This window comes from Phascolarctos cinereus, unplaced genomic scaffold (assembly GCF_003287225.1).
Source record: "Phascolarctos cinereus isolate Bilbo 61053 unplaced genomic scaffold, phaCin_HiC Scaffold_2;HRSCAF=192, whole genome shotgun sequence".
Taxonomy (NCBI): Eukaryota; Metazoa; Chordata; class Mammalia; order Diprotodontia; family Phascolarctidae; genus Phascolarctos; species Phascolarctos cinereus.
This window is the reverse complement of record NW_027555625.1, coordinates 402,974,997-402,992,617: the sequence shown is the minus strand read 5'-3', so window position 1 is coordinate 402,992,617 and position 17,621 is coordinate 402,974,997. Positions and strand designations below refer to the sequence as shown.

Genomic DNA, 17,621 nt, shown 5'->3' with positions numbered 1-17,621 from the left:
TCCCTTTTTCTCATCCTTCCTAGTCAACAGTCATTTCTCCCTCCTTAAATGATCTTTTACTTACTTTCCATTTATACATTACAACTCCCCAGTAGAATGTAAACTCCTTGAGAGCACAGACTATTTTTCATTTTGTCTGTGTAGCTCTAAATATGATTAGTCGTAATTCCTACCCTGATAGAGATTCCAGTCTAGTAGGAGAATAAGACACAGACACATAGCTATAATGCAGAATATTGCATAAGTAAGTGAATTAGAAAGGTACCAAAGGACTTTGTGACATTCCCAGGGAAAGTCTTTAGGGACCAAAGGGGATAGAAAGTGTGATTTTAGTTCACTTTAAATTGTGGATGATAATAATGATAACAATAGATCTCACCAAACATATCACTTTAAGATTACAATGAGCTTTGTATAGATTAAATCCATTATTCCTCAAAACTTCCATGTTTCTGTTAAGGAAATTACTATCTTTCTAGTTCCCCGGATTGAGTCATCTTCCACATTTACCTCTGTCTTGCCCTGCATACTTAATCAGCTGCCAGATCATGTCAATTGTTTGTCTACAATATCTCTCCCATCCACTCCCTCCTCTCCCAATTACACAGCCACCACCCTGTTTTAGACCCTCATCTCCTCTTATCAGACTATTTCAGTTACTTCCCAAATGGTTTCCCTGATCTTAGCTATTCCCCTCTCTAACCCATCCTTCACATAGCTGCCAAAGCAACCTTCGTGTCAACTCTCCTATTCAAGACTTTATGGTTTTTTTGAAATGGAAATTTATTGTTTTATATTGAATCCTCTCTTATGTTCTGCTGTATACATGGTAATGTTCTTTTTTTTCTTTTCTCATTTTGCATTTAAGTTTAAAATGAATAAAAAAATTTACCAAAAACAAAAAAACCCCAAAAACGAAAACCTCTTCAGTGGGCAGGAAAATGAAATATACAAACTCCTCAGTTTGGCATTTAAACTCTAGAGATCCGGCCACAGCCTCCCTTTTTCCATGTTATTCTCTTTCACCTGGTCTGTCTTTCAGATAAAGAAGTCCCCTTGCTGCTCCCCGAAACTAATATGGTTTCTCATCTTTGTACCTGTGCATGGCCTATCTCCTTGTCCAGAGTACATTCCCTCTTTACCGGCCTTTTTACTATTATTAAATTTCATTTTTAATTTAAGGAATAAAACAAGCATTTCTGTAAGATAGTCCAATAAAAAAGATGATTGCACATGAAACTGCCAATCTATTATGCACAACTTGCTATTCCTTTCAAATATACAACAAAATAATCATGTAACTTTCTTTTTTCCTTCTTTCCTCCCCCTCCCCCGCCCTAGAGATGGCTATCATTCGACACAAAGAAGTGTGTGTGTGTGTGTGTGTGTGTGTGTGTGTGTGTGTAAAAGCATACATTCTATATATACTTCTATTTATCAGTTCTCTGCCTCTGAGGGTCAACTCAGGCGCTACCTCCTACAGGAAATTTTACTGATTCCCCTACTCATTAGTTATCTTTCCTTACTAATTGATTTACTTACTTTCTATTTACAAATTGCATCTCCCAGCTAGATGTAAATTCCTTGATTGCAGGGACAATTTTTTGTCTTTGTGTAGCTCTAGCATCTAGTACCTTGCACAGTTCACAGAGGCAGCCAGGTGGGAGTGCTGGGCCCTGAGTCACCAAGACGTGGGTTTAAATCTGACCCTGTACACTTTCTAGCTGTGTGACCCTGGACAAATCTCCAAACCTCTGTCTGCCTCAGTTTCTGCAACTGTAAAATGGGAATAATAATAGCACCTACTTCCCAAAGTTGTTGTGAGGATCAAATGAGATAATACCTGTAAAGTGCTTAGCAGCGGGCCTGGTACGTAGTAGGTACCTAATAAATGCTTGTTCTACCCTCCTCAGAAGAAGCCCCTCACATATTGGATGCATAGAAATTTAATAAGCACAGAATGGGAAGGAAAACATTTAAGGCACAGGGAATAGGATGTGAAAAGCACAGCACTAGGAGAGAACATGGCATGTGTCAGGGAACTTTACAGAAGCAAAATAACATGCGCTAAGGTTGGAAAGTATTGTGGAGGGCCTTGGATGCCAGACAAAAAAGTCTGAACTTTACTCAGGAGGCAACAGGGAGCCAAAGCAGAGTTTTAAATAGGGGAATGATGTGACCAGAAAGATGATTTTAGCTGGGATATGAATGATGGATTGGAGAGGGGAGAGAGTAGAGTCAGGAAGACAAGTTCGACCAATGTAACAATACCCACCCTCCAGTTTGACATTATGGGAGGAATCATATAAGACCACAGGAGTGCCAATTTAGAGCTGGAAGGCCCCCTGAATCTATCTAGTTTAAGCCCTTCATTTTCCAGATGAGGATGCTGAGACCCCAAGAGATTAAGTGATTTTCCCAAGATCTCATAGGTAGGAAGGAGCAGAGACAGCATTTGAATCCAGGTTCTCAGACTCCAAATGCAGCACTCTTTCCACCTCACATACCGTCACATACCACTGTAATTAGGCTGGCCCAGGTGACTAACCAGGGGGCAAACACTGCAGTAACCCATTAACAGGGATGGGGACTAAGCCTGAGATTTCACGCCTAATTTGCAATTTGTATTCTTAGAGATTGCCTAAGGCTTTAAAAGTTTAAGTGACTTGCCCAGGGTCACTCAGCCACCATTATCAGAGTTCTGAGGCAAGCTCTTTATCCACTAAATATGCAGCCCCTCTGACTTGTTTGTTAATAAGGAACAAAAACAGGATGTACCAAGGTGGGGAAGACTGCAGAGGGAAGCCAGGAGCACTGGCATAGGAGATGTTTCTGAAATTCCCTGTGAGGAAGCACCTTGAGACTCCTGAAAGCTCCCACCATGCAACACTGTTTTGGTTCTTCTGTAGAGACTGAAGGGGATTTATTGTTCTCTTCTGCAAGAGGGGTAAACTGAGGCACAAAGAAGGGCAAGTAGGAGGAGAAAACACCAGAAAGAGGACCTGGATTTCCTGATTCCCAGTCTCAAGGGCTTCTCTCTAGACCAGGGGATTTTAACATGGGGTCTGTGAACTAGTTTTTGAAAAAATGTTTTCCTAATAGTATTTAATATAATTAGTTTCTTTTGTAATGCTGTGTATTTTGTTTTATGCATTTAAAAACATTATTTCATAGGCTTCACCAGGCTTATAGACCCTTTTGGCAGTTTGGTGACACCCATAGATTCCCTTCTCAAAATAATGTTTTAAAATAATTGAAAGCTGGGGAAGCTAGGTGGTGCCGTGGATAGTCAAGAGGACCTGAGTTCAAATCCAGCCTCAGACCAAACACTTGACACTTACTAGCTATGTGACCCTAACCCCAATTGCCTAAATAAATAAACAATAATGGAAAGAAATGCTAGACTTTAATGAGATGTTAACGAAAATCAAGATGTAACTTAATTTTTTCCCATCCAAGCTCACAGACCTTCTGAAATTTATTCAGGGACCCCTTGAGTGTCCATGGGCCCCAGGTTAAAACTCCCTGCTCTAGACCATCATGGGAGATGATAATAATAACTGAAATTTATATAACACTCCAGTGTTTCTTCATTTGGTCTTCACAACCACCCCATTTGATAAATTTAGAGTTATTATTATCCTATATCACAGAACTGGCAACTGAGAGGTTAGGTGACCTTCCCAGGACCATACGGGTGCTACAGTGTCGGAGGTAGGATTCAAACCCAAATTTTCCTGATATCGAGTCTATCCACTACATCTGAGATATCAACTACTTGGCCTGTGAGCTGAGTGTGACACCCCTGCTCTACATCATGCCATCTCTCAGTGTTTGATATACAGTAGGCACTTAATAAATGCTTGTTTTTAAATTTTTTTATTTCCATAACAGTATGATAAAACAGTATAATAAAAAAAGACTGCGCATGAAACTGCAAATCTATCATGTATAACTTGCTATTCCTTTTAAATATATAATAAAATGATCACATAACTTTTCCCCCCTTTCTCCCCCTCTTCCCCCCACTCTAGAGATAGCTTACAAGAAGCCATTCAAAACAACATATTAAAAGGAGGTGATCTAAAAAGTCAAACTAAAAATCTATTCTGAAAAATGCCATCAGTCTGTGTAACCATAGCATTTGTGTGTTGTATAATGTTGTGAGAACTCAGAGGTTCCCTAAGGACCGGGCAGGAGGTAGGAATGTTGTCATATGGCATCTAATATACTCATTATCGAGGAAGCCCCCAAGAATCAAAACACAACTCATTCCATATTCCCTGACATCCCCTCCAAAGAAGCAATCCCTTGGGGGAAGAAACTCATGATATTTGGACTGGTTTAACCCACTACATTATCTCACCACCTTTGTGGAATTATCACCCTGGAGAAAAGGAAGAAAATGAGGGAGAAAAAGATTGGGAAATTCTTGCAAAGCTGACTTGAACCGCTGTAACCAAGGGGCTGTTATGCAGGATGGGCAAGATTCCAGGGTAGCTCCTCCAAGGAGGTTGCAGAGCTTCTCTGATGGCTTGCCTTTCCTGCTCGACCCCCCGCCCTCCAGAAACAAACGGCTACTTTACATCAATTCCTTCCCTTCCTTAGACTTGTCTAAGTGTGACTCTGGCTCTCTCTCTCTCCCACTGCAGGGAGTGAGGACCAGGATTTCGAGCCAAGGCTATGGCTCCACCTTTTTGTTCAATGATCCCGTAAAATGGCTTTTAAAGAAAAAGCCATACATGCCACACTGGGTTACTGTATCTACTAACAATTCATAATTTGGTGTGGGAAAGTATAAGCCCTGGCCACCAGACTGAGGCTTGCTCTCTCTCTCTCTCTCTCTCTCTCTCTCTCTCTCTCTCTCTCTCTCTCTCTCTCTCTCTCTCTCCAGCTTTTATTACACTGCGCTCTCAAAAGCTGGGCCTTTCAGCCTGTCAGCTAGACTATGAATCTTATTATACACAGTTTGCAACACAGAAAACCAAGATGAGATTGCAATTCCTAAAGTCTTGACTGCATTTGCATATAATCCTGCAAAATCATTTATTAAGTTCCTACTGGGCGTGTGGCACTGATACTCCAAAAACTGAATGTTTCAGTAATAGTTTCCACCTGCAAAAATCATTCATCAATGGATGTCTTCATTCTAAGTCTCAAAGTTTGGGCATGGGGAAGATGAGAAAAACAAATGATAGGAAAACAGGTGGCAAGGAGACAGTCTTGAAGTTAGGGCATAAGGCTTGTGCACAGAAAATGAAGGGCAGGGGGTGCAGAGAATTGGAAGTTCACACTTTCCCACAAGGGGATAGAGGCTTATTCCCTCAACATTTATTGTAAAGGTCTGGCCTATATGGGGACTTGATCAGTAGGCTCTGGGGTGGTAGTAGACCTGCTCTCCCCTGCCTGGTGCCTATAAAAGAGGAAGAGGCCGAGATTTCCCTGAAAGTGCCATCAATAAAGCAATGCCAATGGTATGAGTAAGAATTCTCCAAGGTGACTCTGCCAAGGAGAACGGAAGGAAGAATAACTTTGGGATTGAGGGGAGGAAAACCCTGCTTTCCTCGTGGATGCCTCTAGGAAAGGCTAGGCCAGAAGAACCATGATAGTCCGTGGCTTTGGATATATTCCCTGAAGTCAGACAGATCTGCTATCACTTCTTTTTTTAAAGGAATTATCCCCTTACTACAGTAATCATATTACTAAAGGAAGTAACTTCAAACCCCTCCAATTCAGTGACTGACAAGGCCCACAGAACCTGACCCACATGCAAGTTTTTATTACATGGGTGACACTAGATGCTGGTGCTTTTTCATTTTGTCATAGAATGAAGGAAAGGAAGGAAATGACCATTTAGGGTTAGGATTAAGGTTAGAATTTAGAGTTAGAGTTAGGGTTTAGGCTCAGGGGTGGGGAACCTGACCCATGGAGGCCACATGTGGCCGTGCAGGTCTTGGGGTGCGGCCTTTTGACTGAGTCCAAGTTTTACAGAACAAATCCTTTTATGAAGGGGATTTGTTCTGTAAAACTTGGACTCAGTCAAAGCAGTGCACTTGAGGACCTAGAGGGCCACACATAGCCTTGAGGCTGCAGGTTCCTCACCCATAGTAGGGTTAGGTATTAAGTTCCTACTATGTGCCAAGAACTTTACAAATAGGATCTCAGTTGATCCTCACAACAATCTTGGCAGGTAGGTGTTATCATGACCCCCATTTTACAGTTATGGAAACTGAGGCAAACAGAGGGTAAGTGACCTCCCAGGGTCACACAACTAATAAGTTTCTGAGGCTGGATGTGAACTCAGATCTCCCTGCCTCCAGGCCCAGAGCTCTATCTACTGGGTACCTAGCTGCCAAGGAAGCACCCTATGAGCCAATTTCTCCCAGGACCTGAATACTCAGCAACTTGACTTGTAAAGGTTTACCTTTCATTTCCTTTCTTATTTGGAGGGTGAAATTTATTTTTATATACCTTTGATGTTTATCATGACGTTAGATAAACATCAAATCAAAAATATTTATCAAAAGGGCCTCCTTTCTAAAACATATAGAGAATTAAGTCAAATCTATAAGAATACAAGTCATTCTCCAACTCATAAATGGTCAAAGGATAGGAGTAGGCAGTTTTCAGATGAAGAAATTAAAGCCATCTAGAGTCATATGAAAAAATGCACCAAATCACTATTGATTAGAGAAATGCAAATCAAAACAACTCTGAGGTACCACATCACACCTATCAGATTGGCCAACATGATAAAACAGGAAAATGATAAATGTTGGAGAAGATGTGGGAAAATTGGAACACTAATGCATTGTTGGTGGAGTTGTGAAATGATCCAACCATTTTGGAGAGCAATTTGGAACTACGCCCAAAGGGCTATAAAAATGTGCACACCCTTTGACCCAGCAATAGCACTTCTAGGGCTGTATCCCAGATATAGATCATAAAAAGGGAAAGGACCCACATGTACAAAAATACTTGTAGCAGCTCTTTTTGTGGTGGCAGAGAATGAGGATGCCCATCAATTGGAAAATGGCTGAACAAGCTGTGGTACATGAATGTAATGGAATACTATTGTGCTATAAGAAATGATGAGCAGGCAGACTTCAGAAAAACCTGGAAAGACTTGTATGGACTTATGCTGACAGAAGTGAGCAGGACCAGGAGAATGGTGTCCACAGTAACAGCCATGTTGTGTGATGGCTAACACTGACAGGCTTAGCCCTTTTTAGCAATGCAAGGATTTAAGACATCTCCAAAGGTCTCATGGTGGAAAATGCTGTCCACATCCAAAGAAAGAACTGTGGAGTTTGAATACAGATCGAAGCGTACTACTTGCTATTTTTTTCTTCTGTTTTGTTTTCTCTTTCTTGTGGTTCTTCCTATTGGTTCTAATTCTTCCTTACAACATCACTAATATGAAAATATGTTTAACAGGAATGTAAATGTACAGCCTATATCAGATTGTGCACCATCTTGGGGAGGGAGGGGGAGAAAAATTTAAAACTGGAAAGCTTATGGAAGTGATTATTGATAAATCAAAATAAATTAATAAAAAAATTATCAAGTGCTTAAATATGTTTCTGGGTACTGTTCTAAGTATTAGAGACAGAAAGGAAGGTAAAAACATTCCTTACTTTCAGGGAGTTTATATTCTAGTGAGGGAAAACAATATGAAAATAACTAGTCACACACAAAATATATACAGAGTAGATGGAAGTTAACCTTGGAAGTGGGGGAGTGGGGTGGGGAGGGACCAGGAAAGGTTTTTTGCAGAAAGTAGGACTGGAAATTAGTCTTTTTTTTTTTTTAAGGCAGTTGGGGTTAAGTGACTTGCCCAGGGTCACACAGCTAGTAAGTATCATGTGATTGGTCTGAGCCCAATTTGAACTCAGGTCCTCCTGACTTCAGGGCTGATGCTCTATCCACTGCGCCACCTAGCTGCCCCTGTAACTTAGTCTTAAAGAAGGCAGGGGCTCTTAGGGATAGAAGTTGGGAGACAGAGCATCCCAAGCAGGGGGGACAGCCAGGAAAGGAAAGGCGAGGGGAGATGGAGCATGGTGTGCAAGGAATAGCAAACAGACCAGTGCAGCTGGATCGTAGAGTACAAGGAGGGAGAAAAGTGTAACAAGGCAGCGAGGTGGTACGGCGGGTAGAGTACCACGCCTGGAGTCAGAAAGACTCATTTTCCTGAGTCCAAGTCGAGCCTCAGGCACGTACTAGCTGGGAGACCCTGGGCAAGTCACTTAGTCACTTCACCCTGTTTGCCTCAGTTTCCTCATCTACAAAATGAGCTGGAGAAGGAAATAGCAAACCACTCCAGTATCCTTACCAGGAAAGCCCCAAATAAGATCCCAAAGAATCAGATATGACTGAAAAACAACTGAACAACAAAACAACGACAAGCACAAGAGGACTAGAAAGAGAGAAAGGGGCCAGCTTGTGAAGGGCTTTAAATGCCAAAGACATAACACAGAAGTTATACACACACGCACATATGAATATATAAATGTATAAATTTAAATAAAACATCCAATTAGAAGAAACACAAACATTACAATATACAAAGAATAGAAAAGAAGATTGTACGTAAAAGTATAAACACACAGTTTCAGTTTGGTTTTTTAAAAATGCATATCAAATTTAACAGAGTAGTAACAAAATTGTTCTGCTTCTCTGTGTCCTGTTCAGAACTTCCTTATTGTCTCTTCTGTAAATTTAAAAATTTTTAATTAATGTATCTCCTAAGTTAATCCCCCTCCCTCGCACTCCCAGAAAATCATCTCTTATAATCAGAATTAAAAAAAAAAGTTAAGCAAAACTGCCCAGCACGCCAACCAAGTCCCTCATTATATGTAGTGTTCCATAGCCCTAGTCACCCACCTCTACAAAGAAGGAAGAGAGGTACCTTCGCATCCCTCTTCTTTGGGGCCACATTTGATATTATAACTTCACAGCACTCCGTTTTGACTTTGTTTTTGTTCTTCATTTATGTTGTAGTTCACATGTATACTGTTTTCCTGGTTCTCCTTACTTAGTTTTGTATCAGTTTATGTAAGCCTTCCTTTGCTTCTCTATATTCATTGCATGTATCATTTCTTATAGCACTGTGATATTTGGGGTATGCAATTTAATCTCCCTTAATTAAAACTTCAGCCTTCAAAAGGTAGAAGAGGTGATGAAGGGAACTGCTAATCTCGTGTGATTCTGGTGATGAAGAGAAACTTGCTGAAAAAACAGAAATGATGGGAATCTTGGGGTGGGGGCAAGAATTGACCACTATTTCAGAAAAAGACCAGAAAGGCAGGCATAGTCTGAAATGTACCCTGTATTATAGAAGAACAGGTTTCAAAGGATTCAGGGAGTGGATGGGAAGGATGACATAGCTTAAAATTCCATAGGGTTGGAAAGGGATAAATTCCAATGAAGAATGACATTCAGAAAGTGGATGGGAAGGATGACATAGCTTAAAATTCCATAGGGTTGGAAAGGGATAAATTCCAATGAAGAATGACATTCAGAGAGTGGATGGGAAGGATGACATAGCTTAAAATTCCATAGGGTTGGAAAGGGATAAATTCCAATGAAGAAGACATGCCGATATGAACAATTACACGAACAATTCTGATGAGGAAGAAAAGGTGGAGGTGTCGAAAGAGTTTTATGAGGATACGCTCATTTAAGAAATTGGATTATATGAATATATGTATTATATATGTAAATGATGGAAGAAAGGGTAGGTAATGGAGGAGGAATGCACAAGGAATATGGTCAGAAGAACCTGAATCCGCCGAGGTTAGCAAAGAATGCTAAGAAGCCTTCTTCTCAAATTTTTAAAATTTATTTTAGGGACTGGGTAAGTGAAGATCAAAGAAGGGCTAAGACCACTGCTCTGTGTTAACAGAATGATGCTAATGTATAACAGAGAGAAGGAAGGACTACTTAATTTTTGTTTCCTCAGCCAAGGAGAATGATCTTCAAAATAAAAAAGGACAGAACAAAAGATGATCACAAGGAAGTTGGTCCCTGAGATAACTGAAATGAAAGCTATTCCCCACTGAGTTCAAGACACCAAGTCCGAGAGGCAGCATATTAGAATGGAAAAAATGCTTGCTCTAGAGTCAGAGGACCTGGATCTAAATCCCATCTCTGACACTTACCACCTTTGTCACAATTCACTTAACCCTCCCTAGGCCTCAGTTTCCTTACCTATAAAATGACTGGTTGGACATGATGGCCTTTCAGACCCCTTCTATTTGGAGATTCAGTCGTTTCAGTTGTGTCTGGCTCTTTATGATGCCATTTGGGGTCTTCTTGGCAAAGATACTGGAGTGGCTTGCCATTTCCTTTTTATTTTATGAATTTATGCCATTTAATGAATGAGGAAACTGAGGCAAATAGGTTAAGTGACTTGTCCAGGGTCACACAGCTAGTAAGTGTCTGAGGCAGGATTTGAACTTAGGAAGATAAGTTTTCTTGACTCCAGGCCCTATACTAGGGTGGGGAACCAGCCCATCGAGGCCACATGTGGCCTTCCAGGTCCTTGTGTGTGGCCTTTTGACCGAGTCCAAGTTTTACAGAACAAATCCTTTTATTAAGGGGATTTGGTCTGTGAAGTTTGGATTCAGTCAAAGGGCTGCACTTGAGGACCTAGAGGGCCACACATGGCCTCGAGGCCACAGGTTCTATAACCCTGCCCTACACTCTATTCACTGCACCATCTAGCTGCCCTAACAGTAATTCTAACTCAGTAAATCTCTCTTGGCCTCAGTTTTCTCATCTGTAAAGTGAGGGGGTAAGCCAGATTGCCTCTTCAGTCTAGCTATAGATTTGTGATCCTGTGAGCTACATCCCCAGGCATTGAGAGAACTGACAGGTATCTGTGACCTTTGAAAAATCTGGGGAAAACTGAAGTACCTCAAGACAGAAGATGGGTAAGTGATATTCTGATTCTATTGGCTGGAGAACTTGATTGGATCCCCAGCAAAATTTTAGAACAAATTTATTATAAGAGACAATTTGTCAGCATTTAGAAAAGGAAATGGGATTGCTAAGATCTCGCATGACTTCTTCATAGCATGACTTCTGCCATACTAATCTCATTTCCTCTTTTTTATAGGATTAAATTGGTAGATCAGGGTAATGAAATAGGCATAAAACTCCAGGATTTTGTTTAAAAAAAAATTGACCAAGTGTCATATGCTATCTTTATGGAAGAGATGGGGAGACAAGGGCTATAGGATTATATAATTACATGGCTTTATTTTAGCAATGATTAGATCCAAAAGGTAGCATTAATGGGTCAATGTCTTTGGCTGTGTTCCGGTCAACACTTTTCTTGGTTACATGGACATGACATGCTTATTTCGTGGGAGGGACAGTCAAGCCCTTGGATAATCTCAAGGATCAAAAAAGGATTGTGACAGCCTAGCACAATGGGCCAAATCTCAAATATTCAAGTGAGATGAAATTTAATAAAACTAAGAGCAAAATAAAACACTTGGGTTCAAATACATAATGAAGAAGCTATTGGCTGTACATTTGCTGGCGTTTCTTCAGTGGACTGCAAGCCCAATGAGTCAGTATTGTGACTCAGTGGTCAAAAACAGATAATGTGACCTTAGGGAGGCTTAACATCCAGTATGAAGGAGACGATAATCCTGTTGTACTGGGATCAAACCACGTCTACAAGACTGTGTTAAATTCTGGGTGCTACCTTGTTAGAAGGATATTGATAAGAAGAGGGCAGCAGGGGCAGCTAGGTGGCAAAGTGGATAAAGCACCGGCCCTGGAGTCAGGAGGACCTGAGTTCAAATCCGGCCTCAGACACACAATACTCACTAGCTGTGTGAGTCTGGGCAAGTCATTTAACCCCAGTTGCCTCACCAAAAAAGAAAAAAAGAAGAAGAAGAAGAAGAAGAAGGCATTAAGATGGAAAAAGGACTGGAGACCATGCCATGTCTGAAGAACAGCTGGAGGGACTGGGGATGTTTAGTCTGGAGAAGAGAAGGTTGAGAAGGAATAATGCCTTCAAGTATATAAAGAGTTACCACATGGCAATGGGATTAAATTTGTCTTGCTTTGTTTCAGAGGACAGAACTAGGGACAATGGGTAGAAATCGCAGAGAAGCAGATCTAGGTTGGAAAACCTTCTTTAAAAATTAGGGCTGTTGGGGCAGCTAGGTGGTGCAGTGGATAGAGTACCAGCCCTGAAATCAGGAGGACCTGAGTTCAAATCCGGCATCAGACCAAACAGTTGACACTTACTAGCTGTGTGACCCTGGGCAAGTCACTTAACCCCAACGGCCTAAAAAAAAAAAATTAGGGCTGTTTGGGAAGGAAAGGCCCTGTCTTAAGATGTGGTATGTTCCATTTCCAGTACTTGCTTAGGGATGGTGTAGGTCATTATTTTTCAGCAGTAGGTTGGACTAGATGACCTCTATGATCCCTTCTAACTCTGGGATCCTATGACCAGCTGCTTTCTCCAACCCTCAGCTTATATCACCTAGGTTTGACCTTACATCTACCCTCCTGTGATGAAGACTGAAGTTGTTCTTAGCATTGAGTCTTACGGGCTTTCATATGTGTGTGTGTGTGTGTGTGTATATATACATCGTATATGTAAACTTGATCATGACCCCGTTACACTTTTTTAACCCATATCTGTCCCTGACATTCCCGAGCCATTCAGTTCATTTTACATGATCAGCTTCTGGTAGTCAGCGGCACTCATTTGTTCCATGGAAGATACATTGCAGGGCTGCTAGGAAGGTGCTCGCGTGTAATTGGGTGAGAAAGTTGATGATAATGATAAGGTGATGGAGAAAACTGTTAGCACCGTCTATGAACCACCTGGTTAGGATTTCACTTTCTCTCAAGCCCTGAAGTGAAACAAATTGGGGCAGGGTGTTTGAGGCAAGAGCAGCTGAAGAAAGCGGTCCTGATCAACAGGGAACCAGGTAATCGGACCGCCAAGCTGACGGACACCCCACGACTCCAGTAACTACACAACCATACATCAATCAGAATTTGGTGGGATTTTTTTTTCTGCTTTGTCATACTGGCAGAATACCAAACTACTGAGACGGTGTGAGAATAAGATAAAATAAACAAACATGTTAAAAAACCCCACCAGAAATGAATACTCCTCATTGCATCTTTCGTAAGACAGTTGGTAAAGGCTAGATAGGGCCAATAATGACTCAAGACCCTCACAGCCATCTAGATTAAATACAGATGCAAGGACGCCAGCTTTTTGGCTGAGATTATTTCCCCCTCCTCAGCATGAAGGAAGCAAGAAAGCTGTCCATGCAATGAAGCATTGGGGCACGGAATGTTCTCCCTTCAGGCAGAACTATTCTTCAACACAAACTGGATTCTGGGATCCGTACAGCACCGCACTCTCACGGAAGTTAAAGTATTTGAAGGAAAGATTCTGATAATCCAAAGCTCAGGAAAAGATTTTTAAATAAAAGTACAAACCCCATGAATTGTGAGAAGTTGATTCAAACTTGCACTTATCCCAGCTGAAATTTCAGCGTGCGAAGGCATAAACATAGTTACACTTATCATCACACTAGGTAAGAGACATCATGCTGTGGTGGGGAAAGAAGAAGCCTTTACATGATGCCTGTTATGTGCCGAGTACCGTGCTAGATGTTCCATAAATATTGTCTCCTTTGATCCTTGAAACAACCCTTCGAGATAAGTGCTGTGTATTATCCTCACTTAGCAGCTGAAGAAAATGAGACAAACAGAGGTTTAAATGACTTGCCCAGGGGTCATACAGCTAGTGAGTTTCTGTGTTTGGATTTGAACTCAGCTCTTTCTGACAGCAGGCCCCGGGGCTGCATCCACTGTGCCACCTAGCTGCCGCTGGATAGGATGATGTAAGTCAGGAAGACTGGGGTCCAAATTCCTACCTCAGAATTTATTAGCTGCGTGACCCTGGGCAAGTCACTTACCCTCTCTATGAATCTCAGTTTCCTCATCTGAAAAATGGGGGGTTTGGACTCGATGGTCTTGAAGATTCCTTCCAGCTCTAAATCTATGGTCATGTGACTTTCTCCCTGATCATCTGTATGCAATGCAACAATACAGAAGTGGGATGAATTGGGGCATGGCATTTAAGACCGTGAGGAAGAAGAACATAGACTGAAGGTCAGAAATTGGGAAGCCTTTCTTTTATCCTTTTAGTTGTTCAGGCTCTGTCCTTCTTCAAATTAGTGTGTATATTTTGTATCCTTCCAGTAGAAGGTAAGCACCTTCAGGGAACGGGTGGTTTTCCATTTTGTCTCTACATTCCCAAGAGCCTAGTTCAGCAGCAGACACTCAAGTAATGGTTTGTTGAATGAATGACTGACTGAATGAATGAATGAGTGAATGACAACACTTTTTAGAAGACATAGACAAGAAAAATAAACAAGGCACCAGGTTTTCAAACGAAGAGGCCTTTACTATGTGACGTGGGTGAGACACCAGGGACTTGAGGCACCCTCCACCATTAAGCTGAAGATAAACCCCAGAGGAGGATGAAAAGCTCTTTTATAGGGAAAGATTAAAGGAGTAAATTGTACTGCTTATAAGAAATCCTGACAATAAGAATCTCAAATGGCACAAATGCCAAGAGGAAGATGAATTATTCAGTGTGGCAAACATATCATTACGAAAAGTAGGATGGAAAGCAAAATCTGAAACTGAACAATGATTTTAGAAAAAAATTTCCTGCTAGAAAGAGAGCACCCCCCCCCCATAGACCTATTTGATCCCTCCTGTCCCTGTCCCTAGAAAATTCTGGGTACTTCTGCCACCCAAGATCTTTCTTCTTGGGCAAGAAAGCCCAAGACTTTGTGATTCGAAGACATGCCTGCTTTGTCCCCTATGGCTAGAGTTCAGTGATTCACCAAAATTCAGCATGGGTCTCCAGAACCATGTTCTGACCTGTAGGAAAAACTCAATCACAAAGTGAAATTAACCGAACGTCAAAACTATGAGAGGTGAGAGTAGGAGAGAAAGCCAAGCAAGATCTGGTTCTGCCTCCTAATTACAAGTCTCATATTGAACACAAACATTCCTGAATGTTTCATAATGTGTGCTCCTAGAAAAACATCCCAGGACATGTAACCTTGAGGATATAAAGGAGATATTTGTACATTGCATATATAGGCCTTTAAGGAAGAGATACAGGTGCACTCCACCTTGGGAAAAGCCCTAGCCCCTCAGAAGGGGTGGAGGTGGGGAGGAAAGGGACAGCCCCCTCATGGGGATGGGTGGAGGGAGAATGGACTCTGTTCCAGGACACATACCAACCCTTCTGTTTTCCAACTCTCATCTGAACTGGACACTGGGAATATTAATGCTTAGAACAATATGTTCTATAGTCTACAATCAGATATTTTAAAGAGGCTCAAGGTTTTTTCCACAGCCTTACAATTAAACTCATAGGACCGGCTGTAATGTGCATTTCATAGTCTCTTTCAAAGCATTTGGGATTCTTTTCATGAGCCCTTTAGGACCTCCCAATTAGACCTACAAATCTAAATTCTACTCTGGGTGCAGATGGAATGGCTAAAGACTCAGAGCTCTTACAAACTGACCCACCACACAAACCCCTGTTCCCAAGCCTGCGTTACCTGCAGCGTCTGAAGGGCTCCCCCATTCGTTCGGCTCACCTTCCTCTCCCTCCTCCCCCTTCTCCTCCCATGCTGTGTTGTGGCTCAGCCCAGACCAGCCAGATGCCTCCCTTGAGCTCCCTGAAAGAGGAAGCCCGGGACACCTGCCCCTTTATGTGCACACGTGGGCACGTACAGGGCAAAGTGGCACATTCCTCCCAACCTGGCTCTGCTGTCAGTGTAACCCCACGCGGCGAGGGAGGGAGCACCTGGCAGGGGAAAGGGGTTGGCGGTAGGGTAAAGTCTCATCAGCTTCTAACCTGACCCTAGCCTCACATTCTTAGCCCATCCAAGCCTCTAGGTTAATGATGCCTCATAAGCTCAGGCATAAACAAGCAAGCCTTCCCTCACTGCCCAGGGGTAATTCACATACATACTTCCCATAACTTGGATTTCACAACCCTCCTCAGTTACACTCCTTCACCTCCAGGCTGTTGGAAGCCATAAAACATGGTTACTAAGTAGACACGGCTCACTTTGTGAAAATGAAGGCTAGGTGGGCAGGCAGAAATGCCAGGCTCTGGAACCTATTCATTATGCTACTTTCCCTGTTTGCTGCCTATCTTTATGGTACAAGGAAAAGAGTACTGGCTCTGGAGTTAGAAGTCCTGGGTTCAAATCTCATTTACTACCTGTGTGACCGTGGGCAAGTAATTTTAAACTCCCTGGGACTCAGTGTCCTTATCTATAAATCTATCAAATGAGGGAGGTTGGATTAGAGGGACTCTGAAATCCATTCCTGCTCTCCATCTATGGTTCTAGGATGGCCTTCACACTCTAACTTCAGTCAACCAGCCAAAAGAATTTATAGAGCTCCTATTACTTGTCCCATGCTAAGCCCTTGTGAATGACATACACTTAAGGGTCGCCTGCCCTCGAGGAGATTACTGTCTAGGTGGGAAGACAGGAACGAAAACGTTAGTGAACAAACTTCTCTACACCTTCGATGACTTAAAGGCTCCAGCTCCCAGCTCTCCTGCTTTTAAGCTTTAGTAGCCCCAGTTTATGTGGGGCTTTTTCACTGTTTGAACCATGTTATTCCCACTCCTAAAATTATTTCTAGAGGAAAGATAAGAAGATGAAGTTGGAAGGAAGATTCCAAAGCTTCCCAGTTCCCTCTTACAAATCAGTTCTCTTCATTCCACCCTTCTTTGGCTCTTCTGCTCATATCCAAGTCTCTTGTCACGTTATCTTTCCTTCCCTTCCCTCCTTCTCAATTCTCTAAGACATCATTCATTCCTCAGAACCTCTCCAACTTCCCTCCCCAAGTTTGTGAAAGCCATCTGTGTCACCCTATTCACTTTCAATCCTAAGGATCCTGGACCAAATATTAGTACAATCTTTGTTTCAGCTTACTCTGATGTACCATCTCCATCTAGAATCCTTTCAGCACAAACTCTGAAGGAGAAAAAGATAAGGAATTTCTAATATAATTTACTGAGGTAATCAACTCTAATTGCCTAATGGTAGAAGTATCTGAGAAAGGATACAAAGGTTTCACCAGACTGTCATAAGGGTCCATGACACAGAAAGGTTAAGAACCCCTGGATGAGACTGTCTGTGAGATCCCTTGCAGGGTTAACATTCCCATGATTCTCTCCATGGAGAAGGTGTCAAAGCGGAACTGTCTTAGGAGCTGTGTTCTACTCTAGTCTTAATAGCTCTCAGTACTCTGTCTGTTCTCTTTTCCCCAAATGCTGTGGGCTAGCATTAATTCTTAATGGCAGTGTCTTCCCTCTGTTAATTATTTCCTATTTATCCTGAATATAGCTTGCTTTTATATATTTGTATGTTACCTAATAGGGATGTAGGAAAGAGAATTCATTCACTCATATATTTCCCTTAGCTTCTATCATTTGCACAAGGCATTATGTCGGGCCGTAGAGAAATACTAAGATGAAGAAGACACATGGTGTCACTTCCTTCAAGAACTTTTATTCTAGTAAAGGG

The 17,621-nt window shown here is 41.8% G+C and overlaps 1 protein-coding gene across 2 annotated transcripts in view; it reads right to left on the bottom strand.

The window, feature by feature from the left end:
- The window catches only part of WWC1 (WW and C2 domain containing 1), a 147,884-nt gene that overhangs the window by 68,112 nt on the left and 62,151 nt on the right, over positions 1 to 17,621 (bottom strand). The window contains exon 1 of one of the 2 annotated variants that reach the window (XM_020992336.2): positions 15,633 to 15,673. The exons of the other annotated variant lie outside the window; for it this stretch is intronic. Coding sequence (XP_020847995.1) covers positions 15,633 to 15,658 — 26 coding nt within the window. The 5' untranslated portion in view covers positions 15,659 to 15,673. Of the gene's footprint in view, positions 1 to 15,632; positions 15,674 to 17,621 lie in introns of those variants that run through there. 2 annotated transcript variants of the gene reach the window in all.